Below are 23,319 nucleotides of genomic sequence, written 5' to 3'. Positions count from 1 at the left end.
AAAAATTAATTTACAACGAAATAATTGAGTTTAAAGTATTAAATGAAAAAAAAACACGCCAACCACCCAGCAGTTGACACGTGTCCTGCTTTTTTTAAAATAAAATTTTCTCTCTCCAGGCGCAGATCTAGTGTGGTGCACGCTCTGGCTTATCATGGATCTGGATGATCTAGACTGTCTGATTGATCCGACAGCCATGATGAGATCATCTCTTGGCCGTCTGATGGAAATCAACGGTCTGTAACGGTGGTCCTGCGGTAGGCGCGCGACACTGGATCAGCGCCAATATGTTTTTTTTTTTTTTTTATAAAAAGAAAGGGTATTTTTGTCCAACTCAAAAGGTGCACCTTGCTAATTTAGACCCAACTGGGTCTAAATTAGCAGCCCCATATATATATATGTATATATATATGGAGTCCTCGTACAAGGAAAAGATGTTATGATATGCAACTATCCGAATGATTCAACGGTGGTATTCGGATATTCTTTTATAGGATTTCTTGTGGCATCATCTTTAATGGGTTTGGTGTCTATTATATATTTTACTCATACGACCGTACCACTGTTCCTCATTCAGTATTGTTCAAATACACAACTTTATTTATCTTCTTCATCTTAGCTTTGTAAATTTCTCAAATCCAACACTCTTCTTTATATTGCTTTGTATCTATTTATAAATATAAATTTGTTTTTATCGTATATAGAAGTGAATGAGCTGGAATAATTTAATAAATATAACAACTTTTGTGTTTCATGAGTTTAGGGGTTAATAACAAAAAATATTTTCCTTATTTGCAGAACTTGCAGAACTTGAAGTGTATGATCCATTGACAACACACTTTACTACAAGCATGTAGCTCCAAGAGGGATTGTTTCATGCGACATGTTAACTAGATTTTGGACACAACACTTGATCCCAATGCCATCGCATTCGTATGACTTAAAATTGGCCGAGTGTGATGGACGGATCATGTTTGTGTGTCTGCTCACAAAAAAAGACGCATATTAGGACTTGGTTGATCATGAGTCAATTATGATTCTATTAGGTTTGTTATAGTTAGTTATCCATTCAGTTGATTATGTCACTACTTTCTTCATTGCAATGTGAGGTTTTAAATAACTTTACTTTGATTTATACTGAAAATGATTTTTCAAAAAACACATTATTAGAGCATATATTATTAAGGTTCTGCAGTAATAAAATATATAATAAGTAGACTCTCTTTGCTATCAAAAAAATAATTAACGGTGTATAATTATCTAAACTCAAATAGAGTACCCAATAAGTAGACTCTCTTTGCTATGACATTGTCTATGGTGACTTAAGTGGTGGCTGGCAATGACATGGTGATGGAAGGTTAGGGAAGATGGTGTTTTATTTTTTTATTTACACGGCAAATCTAAGAATTTGATTCAGATAGCAAACTAAGTATTGTTGTGTTGTGCTTCTAGGTTACTCGACAAATTGAAACTATTTTGCCATTTTGGTACACCATTCAAATCCGCTAAAAAATAGTTGGAAAATAATCGTGTCACTTTAATATCCCCTTCTCCATTTAAGAATGTTCTTGTACAAATATTTTGACCAAAACCTTTTAATTTGTCTGAATATATCCTAAAAGCTCCCAACACACAATGGATATATTTACTTGGTAGGGAAGTTTTAGGGTCTGTTTGGTTCAAAAAATGAGAGGGAAGGGGAGGGAAGATCTTTTAATTATTTATATGTTTGGTTCAAAAGAGGGAAGGGGAGGGGAGAGATTTTAATTACAAATATGTTTAGTTCACGGGGGGAGGGGAGGGATGATGAAACTAAATTACTTTTTTATCCTTATAATCATATAAAGGTTATCTTAATTTTAAAATTACTCGAATTAAAAATAATTAAATATAAAGACTCGAGAGTCGAAAACTCCACGAATCAAATCATCTATTTTTGTTATCTATAAAATTAAACTCTACACAAAAATTTAAATTATTATGTAACTCAATTATCAAAAAAATTATTATGTAGCTCAGCCTAACAAAACAATTATAACGTTAAATAAAATGAACAGGAAAGAGAGAAAAAAAAAACAAAAAGCAAAATAAAATTATATGAAACATTTGTACAGTACACATAAAGAAAATGTGTATAAATTTTTTCGATCAAATGAAAATGTGTTATATGATTATATTTATACAGTAATACATTACATTGCATTTCTACCAAAAAAAAAGACATTACATTGCATTGCAACGGAGCAAAATAATTATATGTAGATAGGAGGATAGTTTTAGACTTTTGGCATAAGTTATGGTGCATAAGCCTTAAAAATTAGTACAAAATTATTTGGAAAATTTGGAAAAAGAAAAACTGGTTAGGAACATAAAAAAATAGGATAGTTTTGGCATTTTAAAATAATGATGAGGACAATTATGTCAATATAATTAGAATTATAATAACACATTCTCTCTCCCCTCCCCTTCCCTCCAAATCCCCCCAATTTGGGGGAAAGCAAAATTTGAGTTTCGGAGGGATTTTACTCCCCTCCTCTCCCCTCATAAAAATTGAACCAAACACATTTCATTAAAAATATTCTCTCACCTCACATCCCCTCCCCTCCATTTACCTCGAACCAAACACACCCTTATATAATGCCAAATTTGAGCCTTGAAAATTTCATGAAAAGGGTTTCTTATTCGTCTTTCCTCTATCTTGGCAGACTGGGGGGGGGGGGGGGGGGGGAAAGCAAAGACCTTTTCACATATCAATGCAAAAAAAAGAGACCTTTTCACATTTCATTTCATGTTTGCATTTCAAACTAGTTCACCCTATTCGCCTAACTCTTATTTCTTTATGGACTACACTCGGCACCTCACTCACCCAGTCATTAGCGCAATAGTAGTCTCAAGTTTTTCCATCCATTATTGGGGTAAACTAAACTATAGATAAGCTAGCTCACACCTCAACTTATCTTTGGATGCGTTTGCTCTTTGCTCTTTTTATTTCACCGTCACTTTTCTTAATTTTTTTTTTTTGGTATTTGTCATTTTTCTGAATTTTGTTTAACCAAATATAGGTGATTAATTGAGGGCTTCTTGTTGAAATTCAGAAATCATCTCTCCCTACTCGCAACCCTAACTTCATCTCAACCATGGTTGCCGCAAAGAAAACCAAGAAGACCCATGAGTCTATTAACAACAGACTCGCTCTTGTGATGAAGAGTGGGAAGTATACTTTGGGATATAAAACTGTTCTCAAATCTCTCAGAAGCTCCAAAGGAAAATTGATTATCATTGCTAACAATTGCCCACCATTGAGGAAGTCCGAAATTGAATACTATGCTATGTTGGCTAAGGTTGGAGTTCATCACTACAATGGAAACAATGTGGATCTCGGCACTGCTTGCGGAAAGTACTACAGAGTGTGCTGTCTCAGCATCATCGATCCTGGTGATTCTGATATCATCAAGAGCATACCTGGCGAGCAGTAGATTTGTTGTATCAAGTTCTCGATTTTGGCCACTTTTTCTATCAAAACTGGTTTTATGTTTGCTTGTTTTTTGCTGATTAAGACATTGTTAGACGAATATTTATGTAGACTTCTGGATGTATTTCGGTGTTTGAGTATTAATCGACTGCAAATTATTTTCTTAACAAAAAAAAAAAAAAAATATAGGTGATTAAATAAAAATGTTTTGCACTTAGTGAAAAACATCACAAAAATGGTGTAGATTGACTTGGGGGTGTAGGAATTAATTGTGCTGCTATGTGATATCCACATTTCATAACTACTAAAACCAATTCGTCGCATTATATTAAATTAAAGAGAAGAGGTGCAAAAAAAAAAAGAGAAGAGGTGCAATTATAGTTGTATAATTAAAAACTCTTAACTTAAAACTTCATCAAAACATGAACAGGAACCAGGTATAGTCCAAGTACATGTAGAAAAGTATACTCATATTTTCTACAGGGCTAAGAAAGAGAAAATGATACAGTACAACTCAAAGCTCCATTATGCCATGCCTCCACTTGTTGCTGTCCTGATTATCTGAAAGAGAGCTGTGCAATAAAAGCAAGCAAACATGTCAATGAAACTACAAACATAGAACATGAAAATGCTAATGGAGGAAAGCTAAAACATACAATCTACTGATCTAGTACATTATAAAGCATGTATCAATGTATCATCCTAATCCTTATGGAGGTACATAAAACCTTTGCTCAAGCAGAGTACCGATTCCCAAGCTTAACCCCAAACAGAATTCCACTTGAGCAATAACACATACCCTTTCCCTATAAGCATTCTACTCCTTAATATAAAACCACACACACAAAGTTTTTTGGTTGTGAATGCATATTAGAACAACAAGAAATGCAATCCAAATATTTTTCACCAATGTTTTGCAAAGGGCATCGGAAAATATAATTCAATTCAGGGCACAAACAATGAGCTACAGCCTACATGTATCACGTACTTTGGTCATATAGATGTGTTATGTTCTTGTTAATCATTAATATGTTGGAAATTGGAACAGAAGACATATAGTACAGTATTCATCAAGCAATGAAGTAGTACTAACTAAATGAAGTAGTATGATTTCTTGCTTATTCTCATGACTCGTGTGTTAGACATTTATGGAACCCAGTTCTCAAAATAAAATAATGTTCACAAAAACATTTCAAAAACTGAATCAGACATCAGACCAATAAGACCTCTGAGTCATGGTTCAACCGTTTGAACAACAGAACAATCAATTTCGGTTTTTAAAACATTAATCCGCAATGCATGCCAAATAAATCACACGACAATAAATATTTACAATTCATCACAAGAATTAGGAACATGATTTTAAGGAAAACAAAAATCAATAAAACACATAAGAACAATATTGAAAGGATAATCTTACATGATCCAATGACAACAAAGACGAAGAAACCGAGCAGCACAGGGCCAACTGGATAGTCTTTTCCTTTCTTAACAGTTGTTTCTGGCACACTTCCTCTTTTTGTAATGTTTTTCTCAAACTTCTCCACCTTCCTAACCGCAAGGCGCTTTGACACAGTCTACACAAACAAGCAAAAAATCCCACATCTTATTTTATACATTAGTTCTGTGATATACCACCACATCATGTATTGTTTTTAAAAAACACACGATGTGTCACGTTCATTAAATGATGTGACAACACATCATGTGTGTAAAAAAAATTTACACTAAAAATTCAACACATCAAAATTGCAAGCATCATCAGATAAGATTAAATTCTATCAGATCCATAAGCTTAAATCAAAGTAACACACACATTAATCCTTCAACCTATTGTTGAAACAATGAAATTCAGAAACTAATCTAACATCTTACATCTAATACACATCAAAATCTTCTGAATTTGACCTAATTCACGTAATTGACCTAATTTAAACAAGTTTCTGATTTCAATTATGAATTTGTTCAAATCCTATAAGAAATGAGATAATTCAATTTCAAAACAAGAATTCAGATTTATTATTCAAAAAATTAACCGAAGCAAAACAAAAACAAGGTAAAATAACTACTAGATCTAAACGAATAGGTAAAGTTATATGAAAAAGGAATAGTGATGAAGACGAACCATGATTGATTGCTATGATAATGGATCGCCGGAGGAAGAAACGAAGAGATCGCCGGAAAATTGAAAGACGGTGGTGTTACCTTCCGGCAGTGGCTCTCTCCGACCTTTTATTTAGAGTTTGTGAATCTGCGATCCGTGTGAACGATGGTGGTTATTATTAGCGGTTATTTATTACAAAAAATAATATTTATTTATTTACTTGCTCAAATTGCATAATTGTGTTGAATATAATAATGGAAACCCGAGTATAACGTCACGGCTTCTTTGCGATTGGTCAGAGGTTTTGAACGTGTATACGTGGCGTTGGGGTACTGGTTCATATTTTATTTATTACGTGAATAAGTCTTGTATTAGGTGCTGGTTTTTTAATGTTTTGTTGACTTTTTTAAAAGGAATTATTTTTTTGATTAATTGTTTTTGGATGATAATAATAATTATTTTAATATTTTAAGACAAGTGTTTGATGATGGCTATTTGAATGGTGTGACTTGTCGTTGTAAGGGAAAAACGAAAACCATTTGTCATGGCCCATAGGAAAAATGAGTCTGTTGTTTTAAAACCGAAAACGGTACGTTATGTTAAAGCTTCTGCTATGTTTGGTCTAGTAGTAAAAGATTTTGACTTATATTTAGTGGGGTATCCATAAAAAATACATACAATTGTTAGAATAAAAATTCGTATTTTGGGTATGGGTATGAATATGGCTAATTATCTGCAAAAAATAAATGATTATGAGTGCGGGTACGAATACATTAGTAGTCACTCTGACTCATAGGAGCATGGATAACATTGTGCTACTATGTATATTCTTTTTCAATACTTTTGAAGCTACGAAAAGAAACAAAGAGATAAAACATAATGTAAATGGGGAAAGCTTTGAGAAAATTTATCAAATTTTCATGTTCCCATTCTAGTGATGACAACGTATGTGATTCAGGCGACACATTAGTAATGCCTAAGGTGTGGGAATGGATGGATATGTTTTAAAATCATTTGAATTTTGAAGCTGAAGTGAACAACTTTATAAAGAACTTTCTCGGTTTTTTTCCATCATCTTAAAAAGAAGATGCAGAAATGTTTTTGGTATTTTTGTGAAGAATGTTTTCTATCTTATCACAAAAAGGGAGGACGCGTAGAAATGCAGAACATAAATGGTTCATTATACCTTTTTGACCCATTTCATTTTATTTTTGTGCTGTTTATAGAAGCTCCTTTGTTAATTTAGAATATTTTTGTGACAGGGAATGTACATAGTATAGTAGGATCCATCCAAGGTTGCAATTAGCTGTAAAGGGTATCAATTATCAAAACCCATTAATTCTTCCATGTAAAGTCAATCTCTCACTTGTGTGTACTTGTAAAATATTGGTATATATTAGGTTGATCGAGGCTTAAGAAAAGGAACATATGTATATAGACTATAGACATAGTGGTGGAGCTAGCCTAAAAATTAAGGTGGGCTACTATAATATACAAATTGAGTATTAAAAAAATTACAAAAAAAATTATGTATATTATATAAAATATGTGTCTAATATGGACCTCTGAAAAATAGTCAAAAGATAGATCATTATCACTTTTAGTACTTCGTTATTTTAAGCAACAATAAATTATTGAATTACATAATTTTTTTTAAAAAAATATACTACAAAACATTAAAAGAGATGTTTCAAAATAAAATTAGAAGATAGATTTAAAGTACTACTAAAAGAGATTTCTTTTAAACAGAACAATATAGGGGAGATTAATAATAAACTCCACAAACTTCAAAAATAGATTAGCGGGGGTTTATAACTTCAAACTAGAGAAAAATGGATTAGAGGGGGTTTATAAAAGTAAGATAAAGAGTTATGACAAAAAAATATCCATGACCAAAACTTATTAAAAAAAATTTATAAACTGCAAACAAAATTTATAGTAACTGGCTACCGGATAGGACGCGTTTCGCGTCCGTATGTGTCTATGTAAATTTATATAAAAAATAAAAAAGACATGTCATATGTTATGGTGAGTTTTTTTTTTGTGTACAGTGAGCTGAGAATCGAACTCAGGACCTATTACATACTATCTAAATCCCTCACCACTAGACCAAACCCAGTGGCTTAAAGTTATGGTGAGTTTGTTAATAAAAAAATTTTGTTACTAAAAACAAATCAAGGATATTGTTGATATTATGAAAAGTTCACACAAATTTTTTTTTACGCAACCCAAAAAACTTTTGTATCCTATAGTAAAAGTAATATAGGTATAGATATACGAATCAAAATATTATTAAATGCAAAATTTAAAAAGTAAAAATAAATAAATTGAAGAATCCAAGTATACATATATAGGGGAATGAATTCTCTCAAGTGTAATTTATACTTGAGGGAATAAAGTGTGGTTTGTTACCATTGATCAAGAGAGAAAAACATATAAAAATTTAGAGAAAATGAATTTAGATAGTGCTAGATTACGCTTTATTCTCTCAAGTGTAAATCACACTTGAGAGAATCCATTCCCACATATATATATATATATATATATAGAGAGAGAGAGAGAGAGGGGTTAGCGTAGAGAAAGAAAGAGAGAGATAGAGAGATGGATCCAGACGCGTTGGCAAAGGCATTCGTGGAGCACTACTACACCACCTTCGACACCAATCGCGGTGGACTTGCTACTCTTTACCAGGAAGGTTCTATGCTCACCTTCGAAGGTCAGAAGATTCAAGGTTCTTCCAACATCGTCGCTAAACTCACTTCTCTCCCTTTTCAGCAGTGTCATCACTCCATCACCACCGTTGATTGTCAACCTTCCGGTGTTAACGCCGGCATGCTCGTCTTCGTTAGTGGTAATCTCCAACTCGCTGGTGAACAACATGCTCTCAAATTCAGCCAGGTCACCTTTCACAACTTTTTATTATAGAATTATCGTCGTTCATAATTACTTTAACTATTGTCTGTCGCATTAATTGTTGATACCATACGATACTATTGTCGCATTAACTACTCTACTTGATGATTACAATATTCGATTATTACTCATAGGACAAATTGTTCGGGAGAACCTGAAACAATTATTTGTTAGACTTTACTTGCCTTGCCGCCGAACTCTGGATTACCGGACCCCTTTTCCTGGAAAGAGATTAATGATTGTGAATTCTATATAAGCAGGATTGATATGGATTGAACCTAACTCCACCTCAAAATCATGGTTCGAAGGGGAGGCTTGTCCAATCCTGCATAAACCCTCACACCAGGTTCATGACTCCGGATGTGGGACTCCAAGTTGAAATTGGTAGCGAGGACGCATTCAATTGTGACCTATGTAAGATGAGGGAATTTTGAGAATTGTATTCTCAAGTTTGAGTTCCAGATTTGAATCATATAATCAAGGAGTTAGTTAAGTAAGGAGAGATTGTGTCAATGATAGTCTAATAGTTAGAGAAAAACTGAAAAAATTTGTAGGGAAAACAATTGAAGGAGACTATGTGGTGTTTGTCGAAAGTCGAAACCATTTGATTGACCTCGTCTGCGAGGAAAAAACTATTGCTTTGTTAAATTGATTAATATTGACGATTTATCCTTTGACCATCTATTTCCCTATAGTTTAGAGCAACTTTTCTCCAACTGTGAGAGTGAGAGATTTATGATATTGATTGATCTTTGTAACAAAACATCAAAGATAAGGATCAAATTTGTGAGGATAATTGAAGCTGGCTTTGATTACAGAGAACATAAACAAGGATTTCATGTGATTGCGACAATTTATGCCTTGGTCAAACTTAAAGAGGTGGTCTATAGTATGGAATATTGACTTAGTATGTTTATAACCTAGAATTTGATATAGTAATTAACTTATAGTGTTATCATGTCATATTTCTTTTCTCAAAACGATGTTTCAAATCGCTTAAAGTTGGTATATATGGTTATTTAGTGAAATAACGGGATGTCCATGTCGTGTCAAATGGTGCTTACATTTTGAAATTTTCTGGTACTTTTGCTTGGGATGTTTTTTTTTGCCATTGTTATACAGATACAGTTATATTACATATGTGCTGGTAAGTGGTAATAGTATAATTTATGTTTGTTTCCTGTATAAGTAGAAATATTTATTGTATTCTGGTGAGCTTTCGATTTCTTTCTTTTTTGGCCTGGTCGCATTCGTAGTTTCGTTTAATGACAAAGTTTGTCACCTTCTGTTTTCAGATGTTCCATTTAATACCAACACAGCAAGGAAGCTATTATGTGCTGAATGACATATTCCGTTTGAACTATGCTTGAAGACGGACCTTCAAATATATGACCTGAAAGGCCATAGAAGATGTTTGCTTATAACTGTTTCAGATTGCACATTTGAAAATGGGTTCATTTTGGTTGGTTGTGTGGATTCTTTAATTGTGCCTGTTGTGTTTAGAATTTTCTGTTGTGATTTGTCAAAAAAAGGCTTCAAGGATAAATTGTCGAAATATTTATTGGGTATTGGGGATTTAAAACTCAAATATATTTCTGATACGAGATACGGAACTCAATCATCTGTATCCAGTTTACCTCTCAACAAATTGGTTTATGCATGTTATCATAATGTTTGTTTACTGAATGAAGGTTTGTTATTTTCACCAGCAGGACTAAGCTTGCAATTGGTTTTTCTTAGCGGCACAAGGAAACTGATTTCTTTTCTCTCAGTAATGAACTTTTATGCAGTTTATCTTGGTTTTTCTTCTTTTAAAAAAGATAATGTTGGTTTATTAATGAGCATAATTGTGGTTAAAATGGTATTAAGCTATAAATGTATTAACTTTTATAGCATTTTATTGAGTAGTCCTATTACTTGAGAAAAAAGTTTGCAACCTCGACTGCAAATAGAGATAGTGGTCATTTTTTGGGGTCATTGCCCAAATTGAACTCTTTCACTTTTACTTTTACTTTTTTTGAAGGCATTTCCATGTAGAAAGATGAGACTGAAGAGTTGTGTTATTCAGGTGTATAGTGTAAAATGTTTTTTTTTGCATACGTTTAATTACATATCAATAAATTTTAAATGAAGTTCATAAGCTCCTTGTGCTATCATTTTTCTTTGCAAACATGGCAGCCCCAATGCCATGTTGAAAATGGTTTCTTTTGATTATATGCAAGCTAAAATGTCACAATGTCATCCAAGTGGACCTCTCTTCCACTTTCAACTCTTTGAAAGCTTTTATGCACCCCATGGTTGGAACATTGCTTTAGTACTATTATTTAGATTTAATTGCACTTTTGCCTCTCAATATTGAGATTTGACAATTTTGGCTCTCCGCTTTTAAAATGAGCAATTTTGACTCTTAATTTTTTTTATCTCCAATTATAATTTTATACCCTCTTTGATTTTGGCAATGTCAAAGTCTATGTAGAGGTTTTTAATCCTATGCGAACGTGCTTGCATGATTTTTAAAAGAAATCCACGTTGGATCATAAAAAAAGGCTTTGAGGTAAAATCCTATGCTCAAGGTGAAAATTTGTAGTTGCAAAACTTATATTCATATCACATTTTTTCTTATGTATAAGCAGAGCCACATCTTTAGTAAAAAAAAAAAGCAGAGCCACATCCATCAATTTAGCCATGGATTCCATGGGATACATCCATGCCAAGTATTCTTGTTTCTTAATAAAAGGGGAAAAAAGAATTCATGGCATGAACCTGGCATGGATAATTTACTAGTTTCACAAAAGGAAAAAAAAAAAAAAAATTTGGTCCGTTCACATCCATGCCAAGTATTCTTGTTTCTCAAGACCATTTTAAACTTCACAGTTTTTTTTTATTAATAAAAGGGGAGGCAATTAGGCCAAATTACACACGAATGCAACAATTAATTTTCATTATCACTAATATACATACAATCTACTGTTTCAACACCTAACATGTCAACTTGTTCTAAGCATTAGATACAAATACACAGACCAACAAAATGTTGACGTCAGAAACTGATAATTCGATAGAGTTGAAATTAGTAAGGCTAGCATTGCTCCCTAGGGATATTAATAAAAATCATCATCATCCATGTTCAAGTAATCTTCTATAGAAGTTGTTAACGATTTTTCTTCACTCGTTTGTGCAAGTTCGGCCTGCAAAAGAGTTGTCAAGTTATGCATTGTAACAAAAAGCAATGACACTCTAAAGTCGAAATGGTTTATAGATCTGCATGGTTATTTCTGACTCTCGCAGTATAAAACGCCCTATGGAAGCCTCATGCAAAACAATATTTAATTAACTAGTGAGAGGCTAACTATAATTTTTTTGTGATGACGGCAAAAACTCAGATGCTAAAGAAAAGAGGCATTACTGCCGAAATATATATCGAAATATTTCATTTTGTTGCTTTGCAGACCAACTTACCTTGGCTTGACGATACTTCTCAAGCATGCGATGATATTGCTCACGAGCATCAGGAGATTTGACCATGGACAGCACCCTTGAGACAGCCTTGTCAATTTCGCCATCCACTTTCTGTTTTCGGAACACCTTGAGAATATCTTCATCTTCATCTTCATCTTCGTTTTCATTAACCGCCACCTCTGGTTTGAAACCTCGTAAACCAACTCCTTTTCTACGCCATCTTAGCACAACCTTGTCCAAGATTCCAACTGCCCATAATACTTTGTAATGCTTCCTAACTTGGTAACCCCTCACATGAGCCTGCCCAAATAAATTAGAAATTATTGAAGGTTGGTAATAATGCCGTTAAATGTATGCATATGCACTGTTTGCCTATAACTTTATTTCTTCTTTTTTAATGACAAATGTTAGTATAGTTTATTTCTTCTCACTATTAATTTTTTTCCAGTAAAACTGTAAAGCAACTTCAATTACCTGTATCTTCACTACTTTTTGGCGCAATGATAGAAAATCTTTGCGACCTTTCCAACCTCGATATTTCTTCTGAATTGATAACGCAGCTGAATTACTTTCACGCGAGTTCCGAAAGGCAAGTTTTGACATAGCATAAAGCTCTGGCATGTCACCAAAGCTACTTGCACTGATATCATGTCCACTCATAACCGCATTTGTTTCTTTTGCTCTCCGTTTTCTAAATGAATGTGAACGAAAAGCAGCTTGTATCCGTGCAGCTGCCTGAGTTGTATTTCTGACAGCAGCTAAAGAATCTTTAAGTGAGGCCCGATCCTCACTGAAAGCAATATTTTCCTTGGAGACATTACTAACAGTTAAATCTGCTTGAAGCTCCGCAGAACTTTTAGACAGCTCACTCTCTTTCAGTGTAAGCGATGACAGATGGCTTGTTAGAGCTACCTCTGAAAGATACCCTGCCAGTCCCTTATGCCCACTGCTAGATGCAATTGATGCTGCAGTTTTACCAGTTGGATCTTGTGCACTTGGATCTGTCACAGCTCCAGCAGATGCACCAGAAGCTATAAGCGACGCAACCATTTTTTCTCTGAATGGAATAACAAAACACTTCAGTCAAAAAACATCAAGAATACTCTAAAAAGGATCAGCTACATTATGAAAGTGTCTTCTAAATAAATAAGGTTTTTGTTGATTATTCTGGATAAGACCATCAGTCTTGGCAGATGACTTAATGAACCAATATATTTGTTTATTGAAAATAAAACTATGTATTTGATTTGATTGATTAGGGATCATATAAATGTTTAACATCGAATGAACGATGTTCAAATAATTTTTATATGAGAAGTGTTTTTGAGTTTAAAATTACCTTCCAAAACGTGCAGCCCAATGAAGGGCAGTCCACCCGTTGATGTCACGGAAATTAATATTCACACCACAACTGAGAATAGGGTTCAAGGCCCACTCAAAACCCAACCCAGCAACCATGTGAATAATCCCTTGCTCTTTCTTGGACAAAGAACAGCCCGTCTCTTCATCTATTTCGCGGGATCTGTATGTAAGCCACACCTGTAGCTTATCCTTTAGAAGCTCTTCAAGAAGCCAATTGATAGTACCAGAAGAAGTTCCACTGCCAAATAGAAGAGCCTCTATAATATGGCTCCATGAATTATCATCAGCTTTCTGTTTTATGAAAATTCCCGATTCGTTGTTATCATTACTTACAGATGACGCAGAAAGGAGCATTTGCCCAAATCTAACAAGTAATAACAGCTCTTCTGGAGTTCTGCTGGCTTCAGTTTCAGATGGAGTATAGTGGGTGTAACTCTCAGTCTTATCACGATACTCAAATTCTCTTACTTCACTGCACGACTCCCGGTTTCCAGATGTAATGCACAGAGTAACCTTTCCAGGAATATGAGATGGAACTTCACAACACATTACACCATCCTGAATTATCTCCACAGGAACTTCAACATCACCAAGCATACAGGCCCAAGCAGAATTGGAAGGATGACAGAGAAAAGACCCAATAATGTAAACCTGTGCATAGCACATCAAGCTTTAGGAATCAAATCAGGAAAGTATTGATAATACCAAATCATTTTAAGACAACGAAGTTAGAGAAAGATGCTCCCAACTAGTTAAGCTTAAATGTCCAAAACCACAAAGCATGAACGGCATATTCTAACCTAATTATTTATAAATAGACCGGCCTTTATATATAATTGCATAATACTAAACCAATTTTATATAGAACTCCACCATGTAATATATAGATCCTAAAGATCTTCAAGAAACAAAACTATTAATTACAAGAATGAGCTCTTTCATTGTTCAGAGATACCACTAGTCGTAAATCAAAGTGTAGCACATGCAAGCAATAAGCCTTGAAAGGCACAAACCTTTGTAGTCTCAGAGGCATAACCCCATCCCGGTGAGACTGCCTTTATGGTAAATTTTTGTTTTTGTGAAACAGTTAAGCTTGAACCTGCATCATGAGATGCTCCGATTTGGCTTGGGTTAAACAATGTCGCATAGTAGCCAGAACTAGCTTCTTGTGTTTCTACCATAGAAGAATATGGAGGAAGTGTGACTCCACCAACAGCTTGAGGTAGTGAGAAAACAGCTGGTAACATGTGATGAAGGGCATCAGAAGTGGAAGCAACTCCAAAATAAGCCACACACACACACACAAAAAAAAAATGTTATATTGATAAGCTGAAAGTAAATCATACAGTTTCCAGCATTATTTGTGTTGAAATTTGCCCAGCAATCGTCTTCCAGGTTGGTAACTGGTTCCCTTATTGAAGAAGATGGTGAACTCTCCTGCTTTAAGTACCAAATTTTAAGAATTAAAGAAACACAAGAAACAAATTATTTCATCATCGAGCAATTCTAAATTGGTAAATGATACAAATTTTGTGAAATATGTTCTAGCAATACTTACATTTCCAGCTGGAATGTATACATTTTTCCAAGATAAAGCCTTTTCATTTCCATCAGGGAAATCATGGTCTAGTAATTCACGATAACTTTCACCATTATCACCTACAAGAATATACACCACTTTTAGCATTTATACTCTCCTCTTAGCAGTTGATGTTTAATTTAAAAAAGAGGACAAAACAAGCTCCAAACAGCTAAGATTCACTTGAAATTCAAATTATGAAATATGAGGTTTACGGTGGATGGATAACTAGCTTTAGGAGAAAATTCGAGTAGAACCAAAACCGCAATAACTTCATGAGCAAACCTTTGGCAACTAGTGTGGTGAAATGGTTCCTAGAGAAGGCTAAGTGTCAGCAGCCTAAAAGTGCTTTTGTACTTTCCTTGAACTTTCCCGTAGTCTTAGTATTTTCCTTGTTTAATCAGAGGTCCTAATTGGGGCCAAGTCAGCTTTATTATACAACTATAACTTTTGATCTAAGCGGAGTTACAGAGCCTATACAATATCAACTAAAAGCTCCTTTCAAGCCTGCCATTGTTGCAGCTGGGGCATACTTGATTGAGCATATTTTGGGTCTAAAATCCATTTTTTAAGCATGAGCTGTGGTTTTTTATTTAATTTTTCCTTAATTTTAGTATTTTTCTTGTTTCATTAGGGGTCCTAATTCAGGTCAGCTGTCACCACCCATCACCCTATAACCAAGTCCATGTTACATTATCTTCTTTGCAGCATCTTTTTTAAATAATATCAAGCCTTTTTTTTTCCCCCTCAAACTCTGATTTTTATCGTTATCATTCGAGACTTAGTGCTAACCTTTTCTTCATATGACTCATCAAGCCACATGAAATGTTTCAAGACAGGAACATTTATTTTATTTTACTTGTCAACCATGAAATAGAGAAAATACAATTTCAAACATTATGTAGCATAAGGAATTTCCAATTAGATCACTTGAGTTTCAATTGGAATAGTGTGAAATACAAGAAACCTAATTGTGAGGGAGTGGTTTCAAAGCTTTTATATATTTTTTCCTACATTTCTTTTGTTCACACAAAACAGCCGCGTATAAATTATAACAATTGGGGAATTAGGCTTCCGCCTTTCGCAAGAGAATTTTACCACATAAGGAAGCAAGTAAGATTTAATATGGCTACGATAGCTGTTAAAAACTTAATTAAAACAGTCATGCTACAAATTCCACTCAGCAATGACAGAAAACTATCCATGCGGGAGAAAGATGTCACAAGCATCAGTTAGATAAGTAAAAGACAGACGTTTATAAGAGAGCACACATACTAAAACACCATGTAGATTGAGAACCCAGATATTTCACTGATTTAATGCATGTATACATTCTCAACATTTCAAGTTTTTTATATTACCTTGCCTTCCGTTATATCCATCATATAATAGCCCTTGATCATCCGGTCCAGACAGAGCAGCAGACTCCTCTTGCTTGCAGATCACCGCTTGATGGTTTTGTGCTATTGAATCATGGGTAACTTCATGCTCATTGCGGAAGGGAGCAATTTCTTCGAAGTTGTCCTCATTCAAACTTAACTGAACCTCCAATCGGCGCAAAACTTGAGTAATCTTAAGGTCAGCTGAGGTTCCAGATTCTGCTTCTGTTCCTTCCGAGTGACTCATTCCACTGTTAGCAGAGGTAACTTCAGCAGATACAGGACTATAGAAACTCTGATTAGGTTCATATGAATCATCAATAATGGACGTTGACCCCGGGTTATGATTACTATATGAGCTAGGACTCTGACTGTATGCAGAAGAAGAACCCGGTGACAGTTGTGTACCAGGTCCAGAACTGAGCCTTCCCTGCAACATGTGAGTGAAAACGGCAATGAGGAAACCGTAGCTGGAGGCACACTATAGAAAATACAAAGTACTACTATTATGCTTATCTGAAATCATGTTCTGAAGACTCACCTCACTTGTGTCTCTGTAATGCACGAGAACAATATGGTCAAATGCCCTGCCATGAAACAACAGAAAAAGTGGTTATGGACAACTTCTACAATGACATATAGATGATCAAATTATGTAGTTGAATGCATTTCAAAACTCTATAATCTTGACAATTCATTTGATACTTGCTACCTTCAGTATGTGCTTTTACCAAAAAATGAATATTGTATGTTCATTTTAAAGGATATACAACATGCGGTAATAAGCTTGATAATATGAGGGACAAGCAGTTAGGTAACAGCAAAAGTTTACTCACGGGTCCAACATCCAATAGCTCCGCCTCTGGAAAGTAGGGTTCTGTTCTCCATGTGCATAGTAACAATTTATGGCTTCAACATTTCCAACCTATTCATTCAGATTAGTATGATTATTCAAAGTGAAAATAAATAAATATTTGGAATATCATTGCAAAACAAATGTTGGTCAAAAGTCATAAATATAGCCAAAGTGAATTATGTTTTGAAAACAGATTAAAATAGTACCAGAAAACGGGAATAGTTTCTGTCTAATGTGTAAAAAGGGAAATTGACAGATCGATTTATCAGTTTTCCAAAAGCATCGGGAAAACAATCAAACATGCTTGTGGGATAGGAATGTTATAAAACTTTAAACATCGTGTTTCATATTCACATAACATGAATCATTCATAATAGGATCATCGCTCCATGAATTAGAACAACATTATGTAAAAAGAAATGGAAGATGGTAAATACATCTAGAACACATGATTTATGTCATGACATGATGTTCAAATAATAAAAGAGGAAATACAATTGTGTTTTTGAGACATCTATCAAAGTTTTAAATATGTATTTTTTATTTTAACAATTCAGGAGTGTTATCCATTTTGTCTAAACACCAGTTACCAATAAATTTTCCTTTTTCATAACGGGGACTTCCTCTAAACACCAGTTACCAATAAATTTTCCTTTTTCATAAACAACTAATAAACATAAGAGCATAAACACTTATAATGAACCTTCAGCCGTTCGTGGGCTTCTCCTACAGCTCTTCCATCTCTTTTCTTCCGCCAGGCATGACCATCTCTACGGAAGAAACGCAGTACTCTTCTGTTAAACAGAAACAGGGAACCACCTGTTTAGAAGACCAATTAATAATGTTAACATGCAGTAGCAATTATAGTCACTCTAAAGAAACAAACAGGATCTTATGAAATGAAATTGAACTAGAAACGAAACAACAGAAAAATTGATGAAATGATTTTATCCCTCTTAAGGGTCTGTTTAGATCAGTTTATTTGAACTTATCAACAAAACATAAGCATTTGTAAGACTGTTTAGGAGAGCTTATGGAAACAACTTGTGCATGTCCATAAGCTGTTTTTTCAGCTTATAGCTTATCTGAAAACAATATGACTTTATTTTATCTTGTTATAGAAACTGCTTATACATAAACCCTTATATGATAAGCTCTTAATTAACTTGTTTATAAAAACACGGCCTAAATGTAATGCCTCTAGTGTATTCACCTTATATACACACACAAGTAAACGAGCTACAAGGCTACACACTAACACCAAATAATTAGCTGACTCAGCTTATAACTAACTAACTAACTACAAATAGATACTCGTAACGTAACCAACAGTTCATAGCTTTTAACACAGTAAAGAGAACAAAGATGTTACTTGTGGGCTGTTGCGGGGGCTCTTGAGTGAACTGATACTGTTCATGATTCTGTAAAATGTACATGACTTCTGCAGGCTTCAACCATCTCCTTTGAGCTTCTTGATACAAATCATTAATATTGTATTCCAAACCTAATGAAACAACAATGATAAATAAATCACATATTTCAATTAAAAGTCAAACCTTCCTATCATTTTCCCCCTTCCTTCTATCAATTTTTTTTTTGTCATAGTAGAAAAAAAGAATTATTTATCTTTCTAATCTACTTTGATTAAAAAAACACTTAGCCGATGTTTGGCATCACAGTGAATATGCCAGAATCACACCGTGATTCTGACATATCCACTGAGATACCAAACATACATTTAGAAGAACTCAAGATTGTAACTAAACTAAGAACATACTAACTTTTTGTACTATAAAGCATGATATAGAGAATATACTAAACTACTTTAATGTGATGGTCCCCTATACAAAGTATCTATCAATCTTAGAAAAAAAGATAAAACATCAAACATGTGATGTGCTTAATTTCAACTACCCAAAATCTATAAATTAAACTAAACCAGGTCAAAATTGATTCAACGCACTTTCATTCTCAAAAAAATAAAAAGACATATAATTGATTAAACAGAAAAAGTAAAGATGATTACCAATAGATATTGTCATGGTGTAATTGAATCTGGAGAATGAAAATCAAAAGGAAGAGAGCATTTTTGGTTGTACTGAAACAGTAGAATTTGATTGCGTAGTAGTGAAAATTGAGACGCGAGAGAGAGAAAGAAAGAAAGAAGTGGATTTGGTAAAGTACGGAGTTGGAAAATTGAAATGGATCAGAGTTTCAGTTATGAACAGAGTTGAAGAAAGAAAAAAAAAAAAAAATTGAAGTCAAGAATAACGTGCTTGGATTTTCTATGATATGCAATAAACAAGAATAACAACGATGACCAAGCAAAGACCAAAACAAGAGTTGTAGTAAGATATTTATTTATTGCTATTTGTTGTATACTACTTTATGTCCTTCTTGTTTTCTTCTTTGTCGCTTTCTTTCCTTTTTAAATAAAGATAAAGATGTTTAACGTTGACAAATCTTAGCTCAATCGATAGAAATGTTGAAATGGTTAGCTCAAATTCATTTTGCAGTTCGAAATTTTTTTTCTGCTTTTATCTTAGACACCATCACAGTCACACCATTCTAAATTTATTGTTAAAATAAAAAACCTAAATGTTAATATCCATATTAATGTCAAGTCAAACCATTAAATTTGGTCCGTTTAAAAGAAAATATTAGATTTGGTCTACTGGTGAGAGGTTTGAGTAGTATGCTAGAAATTTTGGGTTCGATCCTCAGCTCTATTGTAAACAAAAAAAAAAGTCAATAAATACATACATTAGCTCTTTGATTTACAATTGAGATGATAATCGAATTCATGACATCTAACATATTACCCAAATCTCTCACCGTTATACCAAACATGATGACTTTTAGAATACATACATCAGTTATAAAACATACTAATTTCTTATTAAAACCAAAACATCAGATTCAAGTGATTAATGAACACGAATCGTTCGAGAAAGTCCGAATTCGATTTCTGATAGGACCAAAGCTCTTCTCGGGTCTTATTTTTTTCAACAGATTCTAAATGAACCCTTAATCAATTAGCACCAAACTTATTGGCAACTTGACCTTTACTCTTAATATTAATATAGCTAGCTGTAATCAAAGTTTATATATGTATTTGTCCCTTATCTCTTCTCTTGGGTAACCAAAGCAGGATAAGGGCGCATATTAATAACAAGTAACCACACAATACTAGTCACTGCTAGCTATTAAGCATAAAAGACAAGAGGTACGTTGAAGATGGTGAAAGCTGCTGGCAACTACTATAATCATATTTGGGGTAGTGAGTGAATGACTGATATATATTACTCCATCCACATGGGCATTGCCAACCACATTTTCCATGATCAATGCTATAATTTTGTATCTTCAATAGCTTTATCAATGTCGACAGTGACAACGACAACAAGGATGACAATACACATGAGAAAAACGGTTCAATATCAAAATTAGTATTTTATGTTAGTGGGACAACTAGCTAGCTTCTTTTTTTGAAAGGAGTGGGACAACTAGGTGTATACTAGTAGTATACTCCCTCCGTCCCAAAATATAAGCAAAAATTGGTCAATGAAAGTTGATGTATTTGGTTTAAAATTTAGTCTAGATACATTCACTTTTGTTGACCTCATTTTGCTTATATTTTGGGACGGAGTAGTACTTGTGTGTATAAGTTGAGTGAAGTTAATTATTAGGTTTCACTTTAATCTGTTAAATTTTTTTTTTAACCGGGTATCCTCTCGGTGCGCGCAACTGCAGAGACTAATCCCTCGAATCTTGTGGGATCCAAATGAGTGACAAACTCATCCTAAGAGTTTTAACATTGTTGTATGTCCAAGCCAGATGTTGAACCCAGAACCTTGGTTAAGTTAGAAGAGACTCGCGGCATCTCATCTTAGTGCTCTTGGGTAGCGTTACATTATTTGATCTCTTAATACTTATACAATTATTATAAATAAAAATAGTACTGATTAGGTTTAGGTTAAATTTCCATCCCCTAATATATATGTTGCCGATATGTTGCTTGCAAGTTGCAATATAATTCAAAATTAACATATTTGAATTGAAGTTTAGTTATCTCAATGAAGAATTAAGGATTAAGTAAAATAATGAAGTACTAGGATTCATTCATTCATTCAATGGAAAACTGAATACAGCAAGGATAACACAAAATAAAGTGTCACACAACTTAGCTGAACAAACTAATTAACAACAGAAACATGCATGAGTGAATTAAGATTCATTAGCCAATGTATAAGTGAATCTTAATAGCAAGGAAGAAAATGCAGACTAAGCCAAAATAGAGAAGAGAATGAATGAGTATTGAAGCACCACTTGTCTGAAAATTTCCAAACTCAACACATCTTGACCGTCCAGGTATCTGAAACAGCAATCCTGGGGTCAACAAAATAAACAGCACAATTGACACAAACACTGGGCCCCAGTCAGACATGTTTGTTTTCTAGTACTTCAATCAAATGTTGTCTTTTTGTGTAGTAAAATGTTGTTGTGTTCTATGAGATTATAAATTGGATGAGTTTGTGGTTGTGCATGTGATTGATGCTTTGATTTAGGAGTTGGATTAAGAATAACTTGCTTCATCTGTTATTTGCAATTGGGTGTTTCTACTTCCACTTACACCCACATTTGTGTGGTTTTCAAGCAAGGAATTCAATTCAAGGTGTGCTTATTAACTTGCACAATAGTTTCAAATTAATTAACTACTTTAGTACAAGTTCAAGACACATAAAGGCTCTCTAATGATATAGTATAAGACTTCTTGGAGGAAAAAAAAGAAGAGAGTTTTAATGGTGTAATTGAAAATACTAATAGAATTTAGGCAATTTAAACTTCAATTGAATGGAGTAATGAAATGCCTCATTCTTAAAACTTGTTTAGGTAAATCAACCGATTGAACTCAAGTAGTTGAATGAGTTTATAAAATTATTTCATTTTAAAAATTCTTCAAATTTATCATTTTAACAGGAAAAGTTATACTGAGTATCTTGAGTTATCCTCTAAAATTACATTATCTAAAAAAAATAAAAAATCTTATAAATTCAATCTTAAAGTTTAGCATCAATGTACAAGGCACCTCACACCGTCACAAACTACTTTTCATTTGTTTCTTTGTTGATACTCCTATTTTGGGTTGTCATATATTCCTTACCTCTATTCCCTTCAATCAATTGCCTCACACACAAAGTTCAGAATCACCTTTTAATCTCCTATTTAACAAGCTTACAAACACTCACACAATACATTGCATTATTCTATCAAGAATTAATCTTATAATTTAGTTGAAAAAAAAAGGTATCATCAATTTGTGCAAAGTGATGGCTGCTGATTGGGGTCCAGTGGTGATATCAGTGGTGCTGTTTGTGCTACTAAGTCCAGGGCTATTGTTCCAGCTCCCAGCAAAAGGAAGGGTGGTAGCTTTTGGGAGCATGCAAACTAGTGGTATATCTATTTTGGTCCATACCATAATCTTCTTTGGACTTATCACCATTTTTTTACTTGCAATTGGTGTTCATATCTACTCAGGATAATTAATCAGATCATCCTTTAACAATGTGGCACTATTAATTTCTTTTTTTTTTCTTTTTCTGTCCTTGGTTTTTTCATTATATATTCTTGTTTAAATTATGTGTTGTATTTTACAATATGTAACTAAGGATAGGTTACTTTCTTCTTTTATGTATCTTACTTATGGTATATTTATGTGCTTCTCTTTGTTGATGATTTTTAGTGAAGAGTAGCTTGATTAGCTAACTTCTAAATGAGTGTAATTTATCATGTTATATCCGGTGGAACTTGACTCAAATTTCTTTAACATTGCCGTTAATTTGAGTTGTGTAGATGCAGAGGTCTTGACTAAAGGTGTACAAGTTAGTTTTTTCGACAAAAATTAGTCATCAATAAAATTGGAGAATATTTTGCACTAATAATATAGTTAACGAAAACAAATTACGATTGTTTTAAAAAATCATAAGAAAATTTGACTGTTATTGTGTTTTGGATCCACAATTAATTTTTTTTACTACGCTTAACTTGTTTATTGACGGTTACTTTTAACTTGTTAGAGCCTATCGTTACATTCTTTCATCTAATTTTTTAACAAAATATGTTTTGTTGGATCATCTCAAATGATCATTTTGTAAGAAATCTACTTTTAAGTTTCATATTTATGTGATTTAGAAC

General features: G+C 33.6%; 6 protein-coding genes across 7 annotated transcripts; 3 read left to right on the top strand and 3 right to left on the bottom strand.

The window, feature by feature from the left end:
* Positions 1-3,057: 3,057 nt before the first annotated feature.
* Positions 3,058-3,639, top strand: LOC123914265 (60S ribosomal protein L30). Its single transcript, XM_045965356.1, has one exon. The coding sequence runs from the start codon at positions 3,138-3,140 to the stop codon at positions 3,474-3,476; it is 339 nt and encodes a 112-aa protein (XP_045821312.1). The 5' UTR covers positions 3,058-3,137; the 3' UTR covers positions 3,477-3,639.
* Positions 3,640-3,853: 214 nt separating this feature from the next.
* On the bottom strand, positions 3,854-5,789 carry LOC123914266 (stress-associated endoplasmic reticulum protein 2-like). Its single transcript, XM_045965357.1, has 3 exons — positions 5,598-5,789; positions 4,893-5,049; positions 3,854-4,044 (listed from the first exon to the last, which is right to left on the bottom strand). The coding sequence occupies exons 1-3, from the start codon at positions 5,598-5,600 to the stop codon at positions 3,998-4,000; spliced, it is 207 nt and encodes a 68-aa protein (XP_045821313.1). The 5' UTR covers positions 5,601-5,789; the 3' UTR covers positions 3,854-3,997.
* Positions 5,790-8,129: 2,340 nt separating this feature from the next.
* LOC123914264 (nuclear transport factor 2A-like) lies at positions 8,130-10,200 on the top strand. The gene is made up of 2 exons (XM_045965355.1): positions 8,130-8,474; positions 9,785-10,200. Exons 1-2 carry the CDS (start codon positions 8,178-8,180, stop codon positions 9,857-9,859), a joined length of 372 nt encoding a protein of 123 aa, XP_045821311.1. The 5' UTR covers positions 8,130-8,177; the 3' UTR covers positions 9,860-10,200.
* Positions 10,201-11,402: 1,202 nt separating this feature from the next.
* On the bottom strand, positions 11,403-19,523 carry LOC123914263 (calmodulin-binding transcription activator 4). 2 transcript variants are annotated; one of them, XM_045965352.1, is made up of 13 exons: positions 19,151-19,523; positions 18,497-18,628; positions 17,828-17,943; positions 17,105-17,193; positions 16,810-16,855; positions 16,251-16,698; positions 14,869-14,969; positions 14,657-14,750; positions 14,324-14,547; positions 13,288-13,961; positions 12,423-13,005; positions 11,949-12,248; positions 11,403-11,677 (listed from the first exon to the last, which is right to left on the bottom strand). In XM_045965352.1, exons 1-13 carry the CDS (start codon positions 19,164-19,166, stop codon positions 11,591-11,593), a joined length of 2,910 nt encoding a protein of 969 aa, XP_045821308.1. In that variant the 5' UTR covers positions 19,167-19,523; the 3' UTR covers positions 11,403-11,590. The 2 variants fall into 2 exon arrangements, with proteins under 2 accessions (XP_045821308.1, XP_045821310.1); XM_045965354.1 differs by having other exon boundaries at positions 14,657-14,747.
* A 1,708-nt stretch (positions 19,524-21,231) lies between these two features.
* Positions 21,232-21,680, bottom strand: LOC123914261. Its single transcript, XM_045965351.1, has one exon. The coding sequence runs from the start codon at positions 21,569-21,571 to the stop codon at positions 21,362-21,364; it is 210 nt and encodes a 69-aa protein (XP_045821307.1). The 5' UTR covers positions 21,572-21,680; the 3' UTR covers positions 21,232-21,361.
* A 685-nt stretch (positions 21,681-22,365) lies between these two features.
* LOC123914260 lies at positions 22,366-22,819 on the top strand. The gene has a single exon (XM_045965350.1). The coding sequence runs from the start codon at positions 22,455-22,457 to the stop codon at positions 22,665-22,667; it is 213 nt and encodes a 70-aa protein (XP_045821306.1). The 5' UTR covers positions 22,366-22,454; the 3' UTR covers positions 22,668-22,819.
* Positions 22,820-23,319: the final 500 nt, after the last annotated feature.

The sequence above is a fragment of the Trifolium pratense genome, linkage group LG3, assembly GCF_020283565.1.
Source record: "Trifolium pratense cultivar HEN17-A07 linkage group LG3, ARS_RC_1.1, whole genome shotgun sequence".
In the NCBI taxonomy this organism is placed as follows: domain Eukaryota; kingdom Viridiplantae; phylum Streptophyta; class Magnoliopsida; order Fabales; family Fabaceae; genus Trifolium; species Trifolium pratense.
This window is presented reverse-complemented; position numbering and strand designations above follow the sequence as displayed.

Excerpts from the sequence above, each read along its gene's own strand:
- LOC123914266 (XM_045965357.1), bottom strand. Across the intron at positions 4,045-4,892 it reads CTTTGTTGTCATTGGATCAT|CTCTCTTTCAGATAATCAGG; the intron begins GTAAGATTATCC and ends TTTATTGCACAG.
- LOC123914261 (XM_045965351.1), bottom strand. The coding sequence starts at position 21,571 with ATGTCTGACTGGGGCCCAGTGTTTGTGTCAATTGTGCTGTTTATTTTG.
- LOC123914265 (XM_045965356.1), top strand. The coding sequence starts at position 3,138 with ATGGTTGCCGCAAAGAAAACCAAGAAGACCCATGAGTCTATTAACAAC.
- LOC123914263 (XM_045965352.1), bottom strand. Across the intron at positions 16,699-16,809 it reads ATTACAGAGACACAAGTGAG|GGAAGGCTCAGTTCTGGACC; the intron begins GTGAGTCTTCAG and ends CACATGTTGCAG. Across the intron at positions 14,548-14,656 it reads CACAAATAATGCTGGAAACT|CTGTTTTCTCACTACCTCAA; the intron begins GTATGATTTACT and ends ACATGTTACCAG.
- LOC123914264 (XM_045965355.1), top strand. The coding sequence starts at position 8,178 with ATGGATCCAGACGCGTTGGCAAAGGCATTCGTGGAGCACTACTACACC. Across the intron at positions 8,475-9,784 it reads ATGCTCTCAAATTCAGCCAG|ATGTTCCATTTAATACCAAC; the intron begins GTCACCTTTCAC and ends TTCTGTTTTCAG.
- LOC123914260 (XM_045965350.1), top strand. The coding sequence starts at position 22,455 with ATGGCTGCTGATTGGGGTCCAGTGGTGATATCAGTGGTGCTGTTTGTG.